The 16693-nt window shown below is 36.9% G+C and overlaps 1 protein-coding gene across 3 annotated transcripts; it reads left to right on the top strand.

Annotated features, from left to right (window-relative positions):
- Positions 1-212: 212 nt before the first annotated feature.
- On the top strand, positions 213-16571 carry Sxc (super sex combs). 3 transcript variants are annotated; one of them, XM_021326067.3, is made up of 11 exons: positions 213-454; positions 1155-1258; positions 1902-2112; positions 4702-4885; positions 8650-8718; positions 10420-10616; positions 10767-12408; positions 12490-12781; positions 13938-14118; positions 14378-14482; positions 14617-16571. In XM_021326067.3, the coding sequence occupies exons 1-11, from the start codon at positions 411-413 to the stop codon at positions 14771-14773; spliced, it is 3186 nt and encodes a 1061-aa protein (XP_021181742.1). In that variant the 5' UTR covers positions 213-410; the 3' UTR covers positions 14774-16571. The 3 variants fall into 3 exon arrangements, with proteins under 3 accessions (XP_021181742.1, XP_063891746.1, XP_021181743.1); XM_064035676.1 differs by lacking the exons at positions 213-454; positions 1155-1258; positions 1902-2112 and having other exon boundaries at positions 4805-4885; positions 8650-9955; XM_021326068.3 differs by lacking the exons at positions 213-454; positions 1155-1258; positions 1902-2112; positions 4702-4885 and adding an exon at positions 9849-9955.
- The last annotated feature ends 122 nt before the right edge of the window (positions 16572-16693 follow it).

Raw genomic sequence — 16693 nt, 5'->3', positions numbered from 1 at the left:
TCGATTATTGATTTTATATTCAATAATTCAGAAAATTTAAATCGTATTGAAATAATTATCATAGACAACAAATGACCAAGCTTCGGTAAGTATTGTATATCCGTTACAATAAATCAAGCTATTATACTCAGTGTCACTTATGAAATAAGGGTGACAATGGCAAATCAAAAATTAAAGTCAATGTAATGTCCATTAAAAATATTAGGATACATTCATTGTTGAAAAAAATGAGTTGTTTCCGTTAGCCGTCGCGTCGTGTTGTGCGAGTGCGGATTGCGGATTGTGAATTTGTGACAAGCATTGCAGTGACTTATTCAATAATTCCTCATGGAAATTCCAAAATAAAGAAATCAGTTTTTATGGATATTTATGTTTTTGTGTTGTGCGAAGATTTGTAATTTATGTGAACGATGATAACCAAAATGCAATCACAAGCGAATGTCGCCGTGCCACAGTGTTGCCAGATTGGGGGGATTCCCCCCAAATTTGGGGGTATTTTCTACCCGCGGGGGATTTTTTGGGGGGACAAATCCTTTGGGGGGATCAGCGGGGGGATTAAAAATTGGCTTGGAGGGAGTTGGAGGATTTTTCGAAAAAGTTTTATGAATGAACGCGACCAAATTACTCACTACTTAATTTGAACGCACCATAGAACCACGTACAAAAACATACACATATGGCATATGGCTTCAAAAATGCAGTTTTGGTGATAAAACTTACGGACATGTAAGCAAATTGGCATTAGGAATTTTGTCGTTGCCTTTTTCTTTCTAACGAGGTTGTGGAAAGAGCTTTCTCGCAAGTTGCGATTATTAGAGACATACTGAGAAACAGATTAGCCATCAACACGGCCTAATCTATTTTGAGAGTAAGACATTCAATGCCGGAAGGATGTGTTAATTTTAAAGTAACTTCAAAGATGCTCAAGAGATTTAACTCGGAGAAAATGTATGGAACTGCAGCCGACGACGCAAGTAAGGATGCTGATCCAGTCATGGAAGCAAAATTGCTAAATTATTATAAATGGTTGTATTTAAATAAATATTTTTCTAAGTACGGGGGGTTTTTTCTCAAAATACTAACATTTTGGGGGGATTTTGAGTGAGATTTGGGGAGAATGCTAGATCATCATCTGGCAACACTGCCGTGCCACAATCTGTCACGACACAACCACAGTCACAGCAAATTGTTGGTGTTGGAGTTCCAGCAAATGCAGTGATATTAAAAATGTCAGATATACAACAGATATCTACAGTCGGTACGTATTACGTGATGTTTTTGTTATGAACGTGAATAATGTGCAACAAACCTGAAACTTTCCGTGAACTTGGAATTTTCCTAACGAATATCAATAGGCCCCTGAAGCTTAGTGTCAGAAAGTTCGCATTGCATTTATTTGTGAAAGCTTTCGTCTTTTTAGCGTTATGTATTTAATAACAGCAAAACAAGCAAAAATAGGATGATAAATTCTGGTTTTCATTGAAGCTGTGTTATTTCTATAGGGTTATAATTATGTGAGGTTATGCAGCTGTCTTTATTTTTTTTTGTGTAGCAGCTGTAGCTTCGGCTACCGAAACCCTTTACCCTACGTACAGAGCAGTAAACTTGTTTGTTAAGGTTTAAAATAATAATAAATACGTGAATAATATTTTGGAATTGCAGAAGATTATTAATTTATTGCTGAAGTAATGGTTTATGCAAAAATGTGTTTTCTATTAATAACAGCTTTTCAGTAATTTTCTAGAAATGAAATACCAAAATCAATAAATTGAGTTATAATGCTACGCATATTACTATTTGAGTTCTTGAGTTTATTGGCTACTTAAGTTACAACTCTCTTGTAAAATTCAATAAGGTATATTCACAAGAATTATATTTATTCCATTTGATTTTGTTCCCAGGTCTATTGGAACTGGCCCACCGAGAGTACCAAGCCGGTGACTATGAGAGTGCAGAGCTACACTGCATGCAGCTATGGAGACAAGACGCTACGAACACTGGTGTGCTCCTTCTGCTGTCTTCTATCCACTTCCAGTGTAGAAGATTGGATAAATCTGCCCAGTTCTCTTCGCTGGCGATCAAACAAAACCCTCTATTGGCTGAGGCATACAGGTAATTACACTGATATTTTTTGAAACTCGTGTTTGTATAAGTGTCCTATTCTCTTAACACAGAACTATAAATACAAAGAAGTATCAAAGAGGTTGACTCCGAAAAAGGAATTATGATAACACTCCAAATACAGTAGTACACTTCATATTGTAATAATTATGTATAACAATTATAACTGCAACACAAACAGTTGACCAAATGTATTAAAAATCCCATGTTTGATGGGTAATTATTTAACTTTTTTTTATACATACTATAGTCTGTTTACATTGTTGTGTCATGTTCTTCACCTTGGCTAATGTACGTAATACCTATGTGAACAATCAAAAGCAGTTCTTAGTATGTCTGTCTACAACAATATCTTGTTCAGAACAAAAGGAATAGTTCAAATTCCAGACCTTGGTTTGCATTCACATTAACACAACTAGAATGCAAACATGTTATTATATTATGTGGAAATGATGTGCCCATTGTTAAATGATGTGTCTTCTAATGAAGACGTTATCGTTTCAAGCCATGTTGTTAAACAGCTTAATTGTAAAATAGTAACAGCCTTACTTATAAAAATCAACTAATCATCTTCTAAGCATTGTTTTACCTAATTACTACTTAAAGCATTAAGTAGTGATTAAATTATTTTGACCTATAAACGTTGCTTAAGCATGTCTTAAGTAATGAACAGATAATGACATAAAAACATACTAATTTCTCAACACTACCGGAATGTTGGTAGCTTAAAAAAATATTTGTCATCAAAACGTTGTGTAATGGCAACAATGGCATCCGTAAAATATAAAATTAAAAAGTTGAGCTGTCAATAAACCGGAAATGAAAAATCAGCTGGTACGAATCCAGCCATTTTGCTAATTAGCGGGTTAAACAAGGGTGTGAGGCTACTTAATTTGACAGCTCATTTAAGACATTGCTAAGAAAATGATTTAGTTTAGCCACGTTTATAAGTAAGATTTTTTCTTAAAAACCCCTTAAGTATAACTTATTATTTAATTCACGTTTATAAGTAAGACTGTAATATTTCTGGAGCTGAACTACTGGAACTCGAAAAATAAGGCTTTCACTTCAAACTATAATATGTTTTTTTTAAACATTCAGCAGAAAAAATATGTGAAAGTATGTATGTTCAAATACTAAAAGACTTTATTTCAATTAATAAGTCAAGCAGTAGTTATTTCTGTATAATAAGATGCCCTGACTAAAATAATTTGATGTGTCACTGCCAAACATTTTGGCACCCGCAGCCCATTAAAAATTAGGCCATTTTGAAGTTGTTGACATGTATTGCTCTGGGTAAGACTGATGAGTATATTTGCATGAATTTCATGTCACTAATTTGTTTATTTCATCTCAATGTTCTACTGAAATATGTATGTTTTGATGATTCTCAGTCCTTACTTAACTCCAAAACAAGAATAACCAGAAATATAAAAAAACAGAAAATATCAGTAGATTCAGAGATGGAGGGCACATATACTTTATTAATATTATTTTTTAACAATGGCGTACACTGGATGAAACGAAGTTAATTTTACGTTCCAATTCTTGATACTCCATGCCATGCCTTCAGTTTTTAACATGTAAACCAATTTTAATATTGTTATCCAAATTAACATAATTTGTTTCGGAAAGGTCACGCAATCTGTTTTAGTTACGCTTTTGTTTAACTATTATTTAGAATGTCAGAAGGTACTCGTTATAAAAAAATGTGTTGTGCGTAAACATTCTCGTATGTTTATTTGTTTTTCGCTGTTCTCTGTATGGCGCCTTGGGTGGGATATATTTTTTAAATAGCCCATTTGTATCTGGCTAACGATCACCGTCCTTTGTCAGTTATTCAATCTACATCAACTATCTTCACGCAATTACAAGAATTAAATAATCAAACTTTTGAGGTCAAAGATTGCATCAATATTATCATTGTCTTCTTTAAACAAACTATAGTAATGCCAATGTGGTTTTTAGGTTTCTTTGAAGATGATTTACGCTTAAAGACATTTCCCATTGTTATGCTCAGTAACACCGTCATGCTTGTAACTCGCGACCGTTGGTAAGCAGGGATGTAGAACTTTCCTACCTGTACTTCAGGTAGCAAAATAATAAAGAGTCAATGACCCAACCAGTATTCGTCTACGGCGTTGTTTAGGCATAGGGGAGTTAAGGGGGAGTGCATTGGGTCGTGCGAATGTAAAAAAAGTAAATTGTCAAGGGGTGTTTTACGAACCTGTAACGCGCGGCATCTAGGCGTCCAAGGCTTTGCGTGAATACACTTTCGTGTGCCCAGTAAAAGTTTGAGGAATTAATACCACATTAGCTTTCTTCGTTGTAGGCGATGACATAGTCCATACCATCAAACGTAATTGCTAATATTAAGGCCAAGATAAATGGAAGATACGAGTACTTATAGATATCTCTTTAGTCAAATCCCAGAGCTCTCACCTATTTGATTGTCTGATCAGCAACTCTTTCTAACCGTCGACTAATTTGCAAATCGTGGGATAGTTGCGATATTTACTTTCTTTAACCACACATTGTACACTGCTGACCGAAGGCTATACTACTATTTTTTTCGTACAGCAACCTGGGCAACGTTTTCAAAGAGCGTGGTCAGCTGCAAGAGGCGCTAGAGAACTACAGACATGCCGTCAGATTGAAGCCGGACTTCATCGATGGCTACATCAACCTCGCGGCCGCCCTCGTGGCCGCCGGAGACATGGAGCAAGCTGTTCAGGCTTACGTCACTGCCCTACAGTATAATCCTGTGAGTATTCTAGAAAAATCTCTTGTAATTAATCTTCTAGAACTGATACCGAAAATTGCCAGATTGTGAACAAACAATTTTGTTATTGCATTTTCAACTCTAAGACCAATGACAAGGGGACAGAAATGATGAGCCGTTATGCTCCACTCACCCTATTTTAAAGAACTGAGGGTGGCAGTGCCACCAACTACAATAATTGTAGACAACCACATTACGTTATACGATACTTCCTTTTATACTCGTACATATTCCTCGTACTTTGAACCTCAATGCGTTACTATGATTGAATTAATTTACACCCAGATCACACCTTTATGCTAACAAGGCTGTTAAAAGCTGTTGTTTTTGAGTCATCTATCTAGCTATCGGTGACAACTTGTATTATGATATTGCCGAATACGCAAAGACAAAGCAATTCAGGTGATAATAAATTGACAATGTACATACATCAGACAAACACGCGAAGTGACGTCATACTAGTTGAAGGTTCTTCAATTTTTCCGACTTACAAAAATAGTCTGGAATTATATTTTACTGGTAATATTATTCAGCCTATCTTAGTACATTGCTGGACATGTGCCAGAAAAACAGGTAACGGCCGAGGTTTCCCTTGTTACTAAGGCATCTAGTTTGGTAACCGTATAGTCGGGCCGCGCCAATGACGCTGCCCTTCACCGGCCTAGAAAATTAGGACTGACATGTATCACTATTGCGACATTATCTTGAGTTACAAATATTATAATGTTGTGTGATTATAGCTAAATGAAACACAGTAAATATAAAAGGGCCTCATTATGGAATAGGAGTTTGTATTCTTATATAGTATCATTCTTCTTTTGCGATTTACCTGTAGCTCAATGGGTTGGTGGGGCCTTTGAACGAAATATTCAAATACCAGTACCAATTTTGACTATGTAATGAGATGTTTACCATAAAAAGGGTTATAAATCTCTTAACAATTCAAACATTCTATTTATGTGGATAAGGAAGACAATTTCATGATTAAGCAATTTTATCTTGCTAGATAAGAACACAATTTGTTAATGTTTCTAGCTGGTGCGAAATCGTCTTCTCACAAAGAGTGATAATGCCGCAATGCGGCCGTAGTCGCGATGCAGTTAACCTTTACCTTTGCACACGTAGTCTACTAGGGCGTCGATATAAAGTCTATAATATGACCGTCGATGTCCACCGTCTAGACTTTCAGTTTCTCTATCGAGATAAACTAGATCTATATCTAGAATAGAAACGCTCCCACAAGACCGGCCTAGCTGCTAATAATTAATAATTTTACTGAAGTGAATACTTTCACGAACACCGGCTGGTACGAATGTTTAAAATAAATGTTTTGACACTGGCAGGCAGCGACGCCGAACGGTATGGAAATAATAAATGAAAATAGTCGCTACGGGTGGTGAACCTTTAGCGGTCTTTGCTATCAATAACTCAATATGACCATGCACGGGTTGAGCTAATTTCCTATGAACATCTGCAAGTTAGTTGCAAGCAGCACCCATGTATCTCGGAGCTGTATGAAAACTATAAATGTTTGACGAAATATGAGCACATAACATAAGCTATAATAACTTTAATTCCTTATTTTCTCCACCCATATCATAATTATGCAAATGTACAGGTTATATGAAAAACATTGCCGATAGTTATCTACCTATATGTTTTATTGATAACGTGTTTGTCATACGTATGATGATTTAATTTAACGTTACAATTTATTTATATCTAATTTATTTTATCAGGAAGAATACTAAGTAGCCTATAAGTAACTCTTCTGTACGACAATATTTTTCCGCGTTATGCATCGTAAAGTGCGAAAATCTTTGGTTGTTTTCAAATGATTTATAGACAAAATCAGTCATTTTTCAAAATATATTATGTGTTTAAAGTACCTACAATTGTAACATTTCAAAGTTTGAAGATGCCTTGACTTTTTACAGAAGTTTTTCAATATTAGAGATATATCTCAGAGTCAACTTTTCTGAGCGATATCAATCATTAGAATCTGGGTACAAAAAACGCTTCAACCGTCAACTTAAAATAAACTTTGTGTGCCTAGTGGTAAGATATAAATTATCAATGTCAGACTATTATATCCTTGTTTTCTGCGATTACCTATTGTTACGTTAATGTCGTATCAAGTATAATGATGGTGCGGTAATATTCCACGAAGTTTTCCTGCAGTACCTTGCTGATTTAACGCTCGCTCTATTATTATAATAGATGACCTCAACTATAACAAGTGTAACCTAATAAAACCTTGTTAAAAATAATATTTGTTTCTTCTGCCCATTAGTTAGTCTTACGTTCAACGATGAGGTAGTTTTCCTTTGAAATATTTCAGTTATTCCATGTTGTGGATTTAGAGATAATCTCTATTAGAAAATGTTGTTCTCAGAGATATGGCAATTATGATCTCACCTTAGAATGCCATCAATTTAAATTATCTGATAAATACCACATTAATTAATCTTGATAATGAGCGCATACTTCATCAGCATTAGGAAAATATCTGAAACGGATTTACAGTTTTCTTAGCAAATGTACACTTATACATGTATCTAGCCACCTTGGTTTGTATAGTATAATCCGCTAAACCGTCGCCAAGCGTTGTTTGAGGTTGGCACAAATCAAATTTATTACGACGGAGATTAAACGGCCATCCCAGAATTAAAATGTTTGAAATTAACCGCTGTTCAAACATTGTATTGCGACTAATGGTCCTCATTTAAAGTGGAATTATGTATTTGAAAACCGTTATCTTATTTCAGTATGAAATATTGTTTGTTTTCCTTATGCATTTATGCTTATAAATAAATAGTATTGCTACTCGTATGCACAGGTTTAGAAATTGTGCAATACGCATATTACACACTATTAATCAAAGCTAATGAATAATAATTGTATTAATAAATAACACAACGACTGTGCTTGTACTTACGTTTGAAATATCCGGATTCCTGATACAATTAATTAACATTTAGTGCGCAGGTATGTAGGTAGCACGAACGATTTGTACCTGGCAAAGTTTATAATCAAGATTTAAAGAACGCCTGAACTATTCGTCTGTTATTGAAATTGAACCTCGATTTGACGATGAATTCCGAAGGAAAATGCATTGTTCTCCACATTATACATTGTTTCACGCTTCAATAATAATCTCAATGACTTTTCTCATAAGTATTTTGTCGAGACTGTATCGATGTTCAATAATAAATAATATAATCAGCTAATCAGAATAAACAACAGGTACAATAACAGCCATGAATCGATTCTATCGGTAATTTTGCTTGGTGATTATCGAGTAGAAATAATCGTATGTTTATAAACTGTTTCCGGAAACGGCAAGGCTTACAAGGCTATGAAACTCGTGTATGTCATAAATGGTGACTAGGAGATGACGTCACGTTGGATGGATGTATTCTTAGACTCAGCAGTGCCTAATAATAATTTTCCTTCTTCTTTCGTAACATGAAAGAATAGGTAAATAAAGTTCTTTCACTTCGGAGTATAAGGCAACCTGAATAAGCTATATCTTAGCATGACCACTCACCGAGGCTATCTTTATTGTAGCATTTATTTGCAGTCTTAACTAAAAAGCAAACACTAGCCAAGTCTTAGATTTTATTTGGGTTAAAGATTATTTTGCTTTAATTCGTCCTCTAAAAAGACAAATTTTCATTTATTCAGTTAATTTCTAACTTTAAACTTTGAAAGAATAAAACGAAAGTTTTCTATTTTGTTCACAGGATCTGTACTGCGTTCGGAGTGACTTGGGCAATTTGCTCAAAGCACTTGGACGTTTGGACGAGGCAAAGGTAAATATAATTTCCTCCCCTACTTTCTGGTTTGCTCCGAAGTTAACAGGATTCTCTAAAAGTTTCCTTTGTACTGTATTAAATTAGCGTACTCTCTGCTCTGTAAGCGTACTCAGCCCTTGCGTATCTACATCAGAATAATTTGCAACTTGCGTCAGCCTTTTCTTGTAATGGTTTTGACAATTAGTTCTCAAAGTAGTCTCAAATGTACTTCCAAGATCTTAATAGTTAACGAAGAGTCTCAATTTGTCAAAACCATTATCACAGCTGTGAGACAGGATGGGAAAACGAATGCTTTGTTTGGCCACACAACTTTCTTTTCCAATCTTGTTGCACGTCACAATATGTACAGTCACAAAATATTAAATATCTTATGTGTATCGTTATCTGATAATAAAATTACGTTGATAAAGTTTGATGTACTGTTTATATCAGTGGATGACATTGACTCAAGTAAAAGGACATTTTGGCGTAGCATGTTATTTGACACGTACATTTTTTATTGAAGCTTGCTGTACACATGGGTTTCATATTGAATTATGTTATTGTACACAATAAAGTACATATTCTAACAACAATTTCAAACATTTTAGTAAATGGGGAAAGATGGGTGCTCAATATTTTGTGACAGCATTTTGCGTTCAAATACCAATTCTCTACACAACATTATTTTGTCTAAGGAATCTCTGTAAATATTGCCGTTTTGAATGTAACATAAAGACTTAGTTCTTCTTGATCTAAACAATGTTGTGTGGAGTATTGGACAGTTATGAGAGTAAACTAATTCACGTGTTTACACTAAATGTTTGTGACAACAATAAATCCTGTTTACTTCAAACCTAGTTAACGTTATTCCTTGCGCTTGTAGTGATTTCTTATTACTATGGAGGATCAGAGGAGTCTGTAGTGTTTATTTCATTTAGTGGTATGACGTAGTGAGTTTATTTGTATTATATGATTTGGTCATCCACATGATGCCTGTCGCAATACTCTGCTCGATGACAGCGTGAGCTGGACAATGATCCTCTCGAATCATAAATATTTGATTTGCAATATAATTTGTTTATGAAGACGATCGGGTGAAACAAATTGACTCAAAATCAACTAATTTTCTATTATATTTTCACAAGGTATTGTCTGGTAAGGCAAGTGTAGGTGTGACCGCTGCTGTATCTAGCTGGGTTATGGTTCGTACGACACTCGCTATCCCGCCGCCATGACACCATGTCTGCTGCAGGTAAAGTGGAAAAGGTTTGCAAGATAAAGTAAGAACAGGAATCGGATACAACTCGTGCTCTTTGACTTATCCATTGTCGTGACCATCTTCTCTCATCGCTAGGAAGTGGAAGCGTTTCACTCGTGGTTGGTTCTTTTGTTTCGTGACGTATGATTTTATTTGACGTTGATACAAGACGTATGGATGTACGGTTGGTTGCACTTGGTTTGCACTGGTTTTCGTTTGCATTTCCTACTGATGTGTGTGGCAGTCGGCGTAGTCTCGTTTCTCTAGGGTGCTGTTTGCGTAATGTGTAATCTATGCGATTGATGTTTGGTGATCGTGGCTTTTGGTACGGCGATCACCCAGCAGCAGTCGTAGCGAACGTGTAATTACTGACATTGGCGTAACATACATTTCAGAACACCATTATACCAAAACAGTATCGTTGTAGTTATTAACATGTGTTTTTTCCGTGTGTGTAGGCTTGTTACTTGAAGGCAATAGAAACGAGGCCAGACTTTGCAGTAGCATGGAGTAACTTGGGATGCGTGTTTAACGCACAGAGCGAAATCTGGCTGGCCATTCACCACTTTGAGAAGGCCGTTGCACTAGATCCCAATTTCTTGGACGCTTACATTAATTTGGGAAATGTTCTCAAAGAAGCCAGAATTTTCGACAGGTGAGTTTAAAGTTATTTTCGTTATATTATTTTCAAATAGTTGCAAAACCTTGAACGCGTATAATTACTAATTGCATATTAATGATTAGGCATTACCTGTCTACCGATCGAAAACAACATTAATTAACAACAATTTTCCATGTCCAATAGGGCCGTTGCGGCGTATCTTCGTGCGTTGAATTTATCGCCAAATAATGCTGTGGTTCACGGCAATTTGGCGTGCGTTTACTATGAACAAGGACTGATTGACTTGGCAATTGACACGTATAGACGAGCCATTGAATTGCAACCGAACTTCCCTGACGCATATTGTAATTTAGCGAATGCACTAAAAGAGAAAGGACAAGTCGCCGATGCCGAAGAGTGTTACAACACAGCTCTAAGACTATGTCCCTCGCACGCCGACTCACTCAACAACTTGGCGAACATTAAACGTGAACAGGGATACATCGAGGAAGCGACTCGTTTGTACTTGAAAGCTTTGGAAGTATTCCCCGAATTTGCTGCAGCTCACAGCAATTTGGCTTCAGTTCTACAACAACAGGGCAAGCTAACTGAGGCTCTCATGCATTACAAAGAGGCGATACGAATTCAACCAACTTTCGCTGATGCGTACAGTAATATGGGCAATACGCTCAAAGAGATGCAGGATGTAGCGGGCGCACTGCAGTGTTACACCAGAGCTATTCAGATAAATCCTGCATTTGCTGACGCTCACAGCAATCTTGCTAGCATTCACAAAGACTCTGGGAACATTCCCGAAGCTATCCAGTCTTATAGGACGGCTTTGAAATTGAAACCAGATTTCCCCGATGCGTATTGCAATTTGGCTCATTGCTTGCAAATCGTGTGCGATTGGACCGACTACGAGTCGAGAATGAAGAAGCTTGTCAGTATTGTGGCCGAGCAACTCGAAAAGAACAGACTGCCATCTGTACATCCTCACCATTCTATGTTGTATCCTCTCACGCATGAATACAGAAAGGCTATCGCAGCCCGACATGCTAACCTTTGTCTTGAAAAAGTACAAGTTCTGCACAAACCACCATTCAAGTTCCCTCGTGAGTTGCAAGGACGACTCCGTATCGGTTACGTGAGCAGTGACTTTGGTAACCACCCGACCTCTCACTTGATGCAGTCGGTACCTGGTCTGCACGACCGCGCTAAGGTAGAAATCTTCTGCTACGCCCTGAGCCCTGATGACGGCACCACATTCCGATCTAAGATCGCCCGAGAGGCTGAACATTTTATTGACTTATCTCAAGTCCAATGTAACGGCAAAGCTGCCGATAAAATCTACGGCGACGGTATTCACATTCTCGTCAATATGAACGGCTACACAAAAGGAGCGCGGAACGAGATATTTGCGTTGCGGCCGGCCCCCGTACAAGTTATGTGGCTCGGATATCCCGGAACTAGTGGGGCTAGCTATATGGACTATTTAATCACGGATGGAGTGACGTCACCCGTGGAACTGGCGAGCCAATACAGCGAGAAAATGGCTTACATGCCGCACACGTACTTCGTGGGCGATCACAAGCAAATGTTCCCGCACTTGCAGGAACGACTCATTCTCAGCGACAAAGTGAAATCTCATAACAATTTAGGAAGCGTAGCCGACAATGTGGCGGTTATCAATGCTACGGATTTATCTCCTCTGGTGGAGACTACAGACATTAAAGAGATTAAAGAAATCGTACGAGCCGCTCGACCTGTTGAAATATCTTTGAAAGTAGCGGAACTGCCAACCACCACGCCTATTGAGACCATGATTGCTTCAGGACAAGTGCAGGTAAAACAACATTTTGTCCCCTAATACCTATGTTTACTGAATTCAAAATCACCATGATACTAACGTATAATTTGTTCGCAGACATCAGTAAACGGAGTGATTCTTCAGAACGGCTTAGCGACCACACAGACGAACAACAAGGCAGCAACTGGCGAGGAAGTGCCACAGTCTATCGTTATAACTACCCGCCAACAGTACGGACTTCCCGACGACGCAGTAGTGTACTGCAACTTCAACCAACTGTATAAGATCGACCCCTTGACACTGCATATGTGGGTGTATATACTGAAGAATGTGCCCAACAGTGTGTTGTGGCTACTACGCTTCCCCGCTGTTGGAGAACCCAATCTTCAGAATACTGCTCAACAATTAGGTAATTGAATATACTAGCCGTTGTAGTACATAATTGTTTATTCAAGTCATCACTTCACTTGGTAACGAACGTTAGCAATCGTTAAATGTAACTGAGCGTGTCGGAATGTTGATAAAAAGTTATTTAAGTAATATATACATAATTATATACTTTAAGTAGTTGAAATTCGAGATCGAGGACGTGTGTCGTCACGGGTTCTTAAAATTATAAACTAAACGCGTTGTATCTTTGCTGTTAAACAATATTTTTGCTTTTTGCTAATCAAAAACACGGACTATTTACTAACAACATCTCTATTGAAACAATAGTTTTTAAAACAATGGATCATTTAGACAAGCTATTTGCTAGTGAAAGCTATTCAATTCAGTTGTGAATTTATGATTGCTAGATTTCATGTTCATCCTCTGGTCCTTATTCCAATGAGGGTTTTCTAAAATGGCGTCCACGAGGTGGCAGCACCGAGGCGTCAGGTCCAAGTACCCGTCAAAGTGCTTATCTTTACTATGAACCGTGAACGATTTTAGTGATTTTTATTGTATAATTAAAGCACTGCATTAGTGTTTTACAATTACAGTTGAGTAGATAAAAAAACTAAATCATATTGTGTAAACAAATTCTAGTACGTTGGGTTATCTGCCGTTCAACGAGCTTTTCCTTAGTACCAGTGACTTTTGCACCCCTCTTTCTAAGCTCAATTTTTAGTTCGGAAAACTTATTCCAACCGTAGTCCATAATAAAATCAATAACACTTCCAATATAACAGAATTTCAATAAACAATTAGTTCGGACCCTACAATTCCATACTATTTGACAGCTGTTTGGACCAGACGCATACGTGGCGCCACCCTGTGGCAGAAAAATTAGAGAAAACCCTCATTTAATTGGAGCCAACCTCCAATTTTCAGGTTTCTTCAACAGCAAGTTTTTTTCTTCCATACTCTTCTATCTGCCGTCATATCATTAGTAACATTCGTTCTGGCCATGTCGACCACACAATCCATACATCGTTTCATTTGTCGTCCGTTCCACAATATCCATCCACATTTATACTCATCACCTTCCTCACAATGTGATCCCCATTTCTCCGGCATCACATGGCCATACCAATTAATGATTGTTAGATTTATTAAAGCAAAATATATTATGTGTTTATTAGGTCTGCCTCCTGGCCGCATTATCTTCTCAAACGTGGCTGCTAAAGAGGAGCATGTACGTCGCGGGCAGCTGGCCGATGTATGTCTGGACACGCCACTGTGTAACGGCCATACGACCAGCATGGACATTTTGTGGACTGGCACGCCTGTTGTCACGCTGCCTGGGGAGACGCTGGCTTCCAGGTATAAATAATAAAAAAATATATAAACAAAACTTTGAAATAAAAATTGTTTCTTAGTTCTCTTAATCCGACTGTAAAATGTTTGATGCTGTATACCTCTGGGTAAATTCATTGCTACTAGAAAACGTAGCAAATACTAAGATGAACAACAGTTAGCTGTACCTTTGCAATAACAAAAATCTCCAGTGCCTTTCTCTTTTTCCAGTATAAGTTCTTGTTTTAAAAACCTCTTGCTAATATATTTTGTGTTATCGTTACAGAGTGGCAGCATCTCAGTTGAACACACTTGGTTGTCCCGAGTTGATCGCGAGAACGAGGATAGAATATCAAGACATAGCTGTAAGACTAGGAACCGATAGGGAATAGTAAGTACAATTATGTGTATACTCGAAATATAACCAGAATAATTAAATTGATCGTAAATTTAATATTTCTTGTTCGTTATTATTTATTACTTCATTAATTTTGGAATTTTAATAATGTTTTCCTATCTTTACAGTTTAAAAGCAATCCGCGCTAAGGTTTGGGCCGCCCGCACCGAGAGTCCGCTGTTCGACTGCAAGGCGTACGCCACCGGCTTAGAAATGTTATACAATAAGATGTGGCAGAGGTACGCGCGAGGCGACCGCCCCGACCACATAAAGGCCGACAAATAGACTGCGGCTCGCACCGGCCAAACCAGTGACGGGACGTCTAAGAAACGACGATGGTGCTAAGTGATTGTGAACCAGTGAAAGTTTCGTGTACGAATGATAAGCAGAACAAGGACTGCGTGTGATATTAATTGTATGGGCTGGAAGCTCTGTTTAGTTCCGATTGTCAGCCGGTGTCGATCAATGTAGTCGTACTTTAGTATTGTACTTTATAGACATTGATCTGTGCCTCGTCGCCCGTTGTGACCGATCAAATTCTGTATATTAATATAATTTGGTTGAGTTATGTGTGAGTTGGTATCCAAAATCCTTTATGGACTTGATACGACAGCTTTCATGGGCGATTGATGTACCAGTACTGTTGACCATAAATGTGGCAACATTTTACTTAAGGTAAGTAACTATACAAGCAGGCTCTCGGATATTTGAACATGAAATGTATTCTCGCTAGTTTTCATGTATCTCGATATCTTCCTATCTGTAGTAATGCGCTAAAAGGTTCCTAGTTGTAATGTTACAAAAGGAATATTGATTAAGTTCAAGCTGAACTGTGTAATACTAAATTATTGAGCAATAAAGTAATGTTAACAGCTAGTTAAGTCCTCTAGTGCCTGTAATATATTACCCAGTTGTGTAATATGTTACGGGTAAGAATATGAAATGATTTTGCTTCTAGTTGGTTTACAGAAACTGTTGCATAGCCTGTATTTGCAATATTATAGGTATTTAGTAATTTTCCGAAATATATGAAAGAAAAATAATACTATCTATTGTTTAGAGAATCAACACAGGATATAGACGAATTTCTTCAAATTTTATTCAATTCATATCAATATCTAGACAAACATGCTAAATCTACAGTAACCGTTTAGATAGGGAAGTTTATGTAACATAGAGTCGTTTTTAATGAGGCCTTATTACAATGTTTGTGTTGCATTTGCCAAAGTTATGAGTAATAATAAATGTTATTTAAACTGTACTGTGGAGAATGGAACATAATGTCTCTGTGTTATACCAAACATGCCGTTTGTATTGAGACCGGAGCCTACGTAAGACTGAATTTCCGGAACACTAACAGTGCAGACAGTTATAAATTAGTTCAATTATAGTTATCGTCGCAGCCAGCCGCTGGCGACGCGTTAATAGTGTTAAGAGACTTGTGTAATTCTAAGTAATCATTTGTGATACCAACATACTATTATAAAATGGCCATGCTTGACGAATATAGTTTTAGACATACTTTACCCAGCGATTGTAATACTTAGACGCAGCAGACGCACCTTATTTACATTGTGTTAAAGTTTTGGCTTGTACATAAAATAAATTGTATGTTTTCTTGAGCCATGTGAATATATTTTGAATTTCAATTTTGAAATTGGCTTGTCAAAAAAAGTATTTTTTGTTGCATGAATTTTCTTTGTTATCACATTTACTCAAGTTTTCATAATATCTAATCAAATAATATAAAGTAGTTTCAGATTCTACTTAAGGTGTTTTAACCTTCCAACTACTTAATTGTAATGTCTAAAGTAATTGGGAAAGTTAAAGAGAACATTATAGTGAAGTTGATTAACTGAAAATATTGGAATAGCTATTTATTTTATTTATTGTTCATGAAGTTCATTGCTAAATAACACTATAATGTTGTCTTCTCAAATTAATCTGATGTAATAATGAGCATATGGTAGTGTAAGGTGTAATGGCTATAAATGTGACTTATCCAATTGTTTTGTCATTGCCTGCCGTTTTGTTGTAAATAATAATTAAGTCTAGACTACGACATAATAAACTGAAAAATATATTGTGGTTTTATTTTATTTCGATCTTGAATTTTCTTTCACGCGGAACTTAACGGTAATATGGCTATACATACATCCGAATCAAATCCACAACATTTTATAAACACAACGCCTACGCGGCCGC

This window comes from Helicoverpa armigera, chromosome 7 (genome assembly GCF_030705265.1).
Source record: "Helicoverpa armigera isolate CAAS_96S chromosome 7, ASM3070526v1, whole genome shotgun sequence".
NCBI classification, from domain to species: Eukaryota; Metazoa; Arthropoda; class Insecta; order Lepidoptera; family Noctuidae; genus Helicoverpa; species Helicoverpa armigera.
The sequence above is the reverse complement of the archived record's forward strand: the minus strand, read 5'-3'. Positions and strand labels throughout refer to the sequence as shown.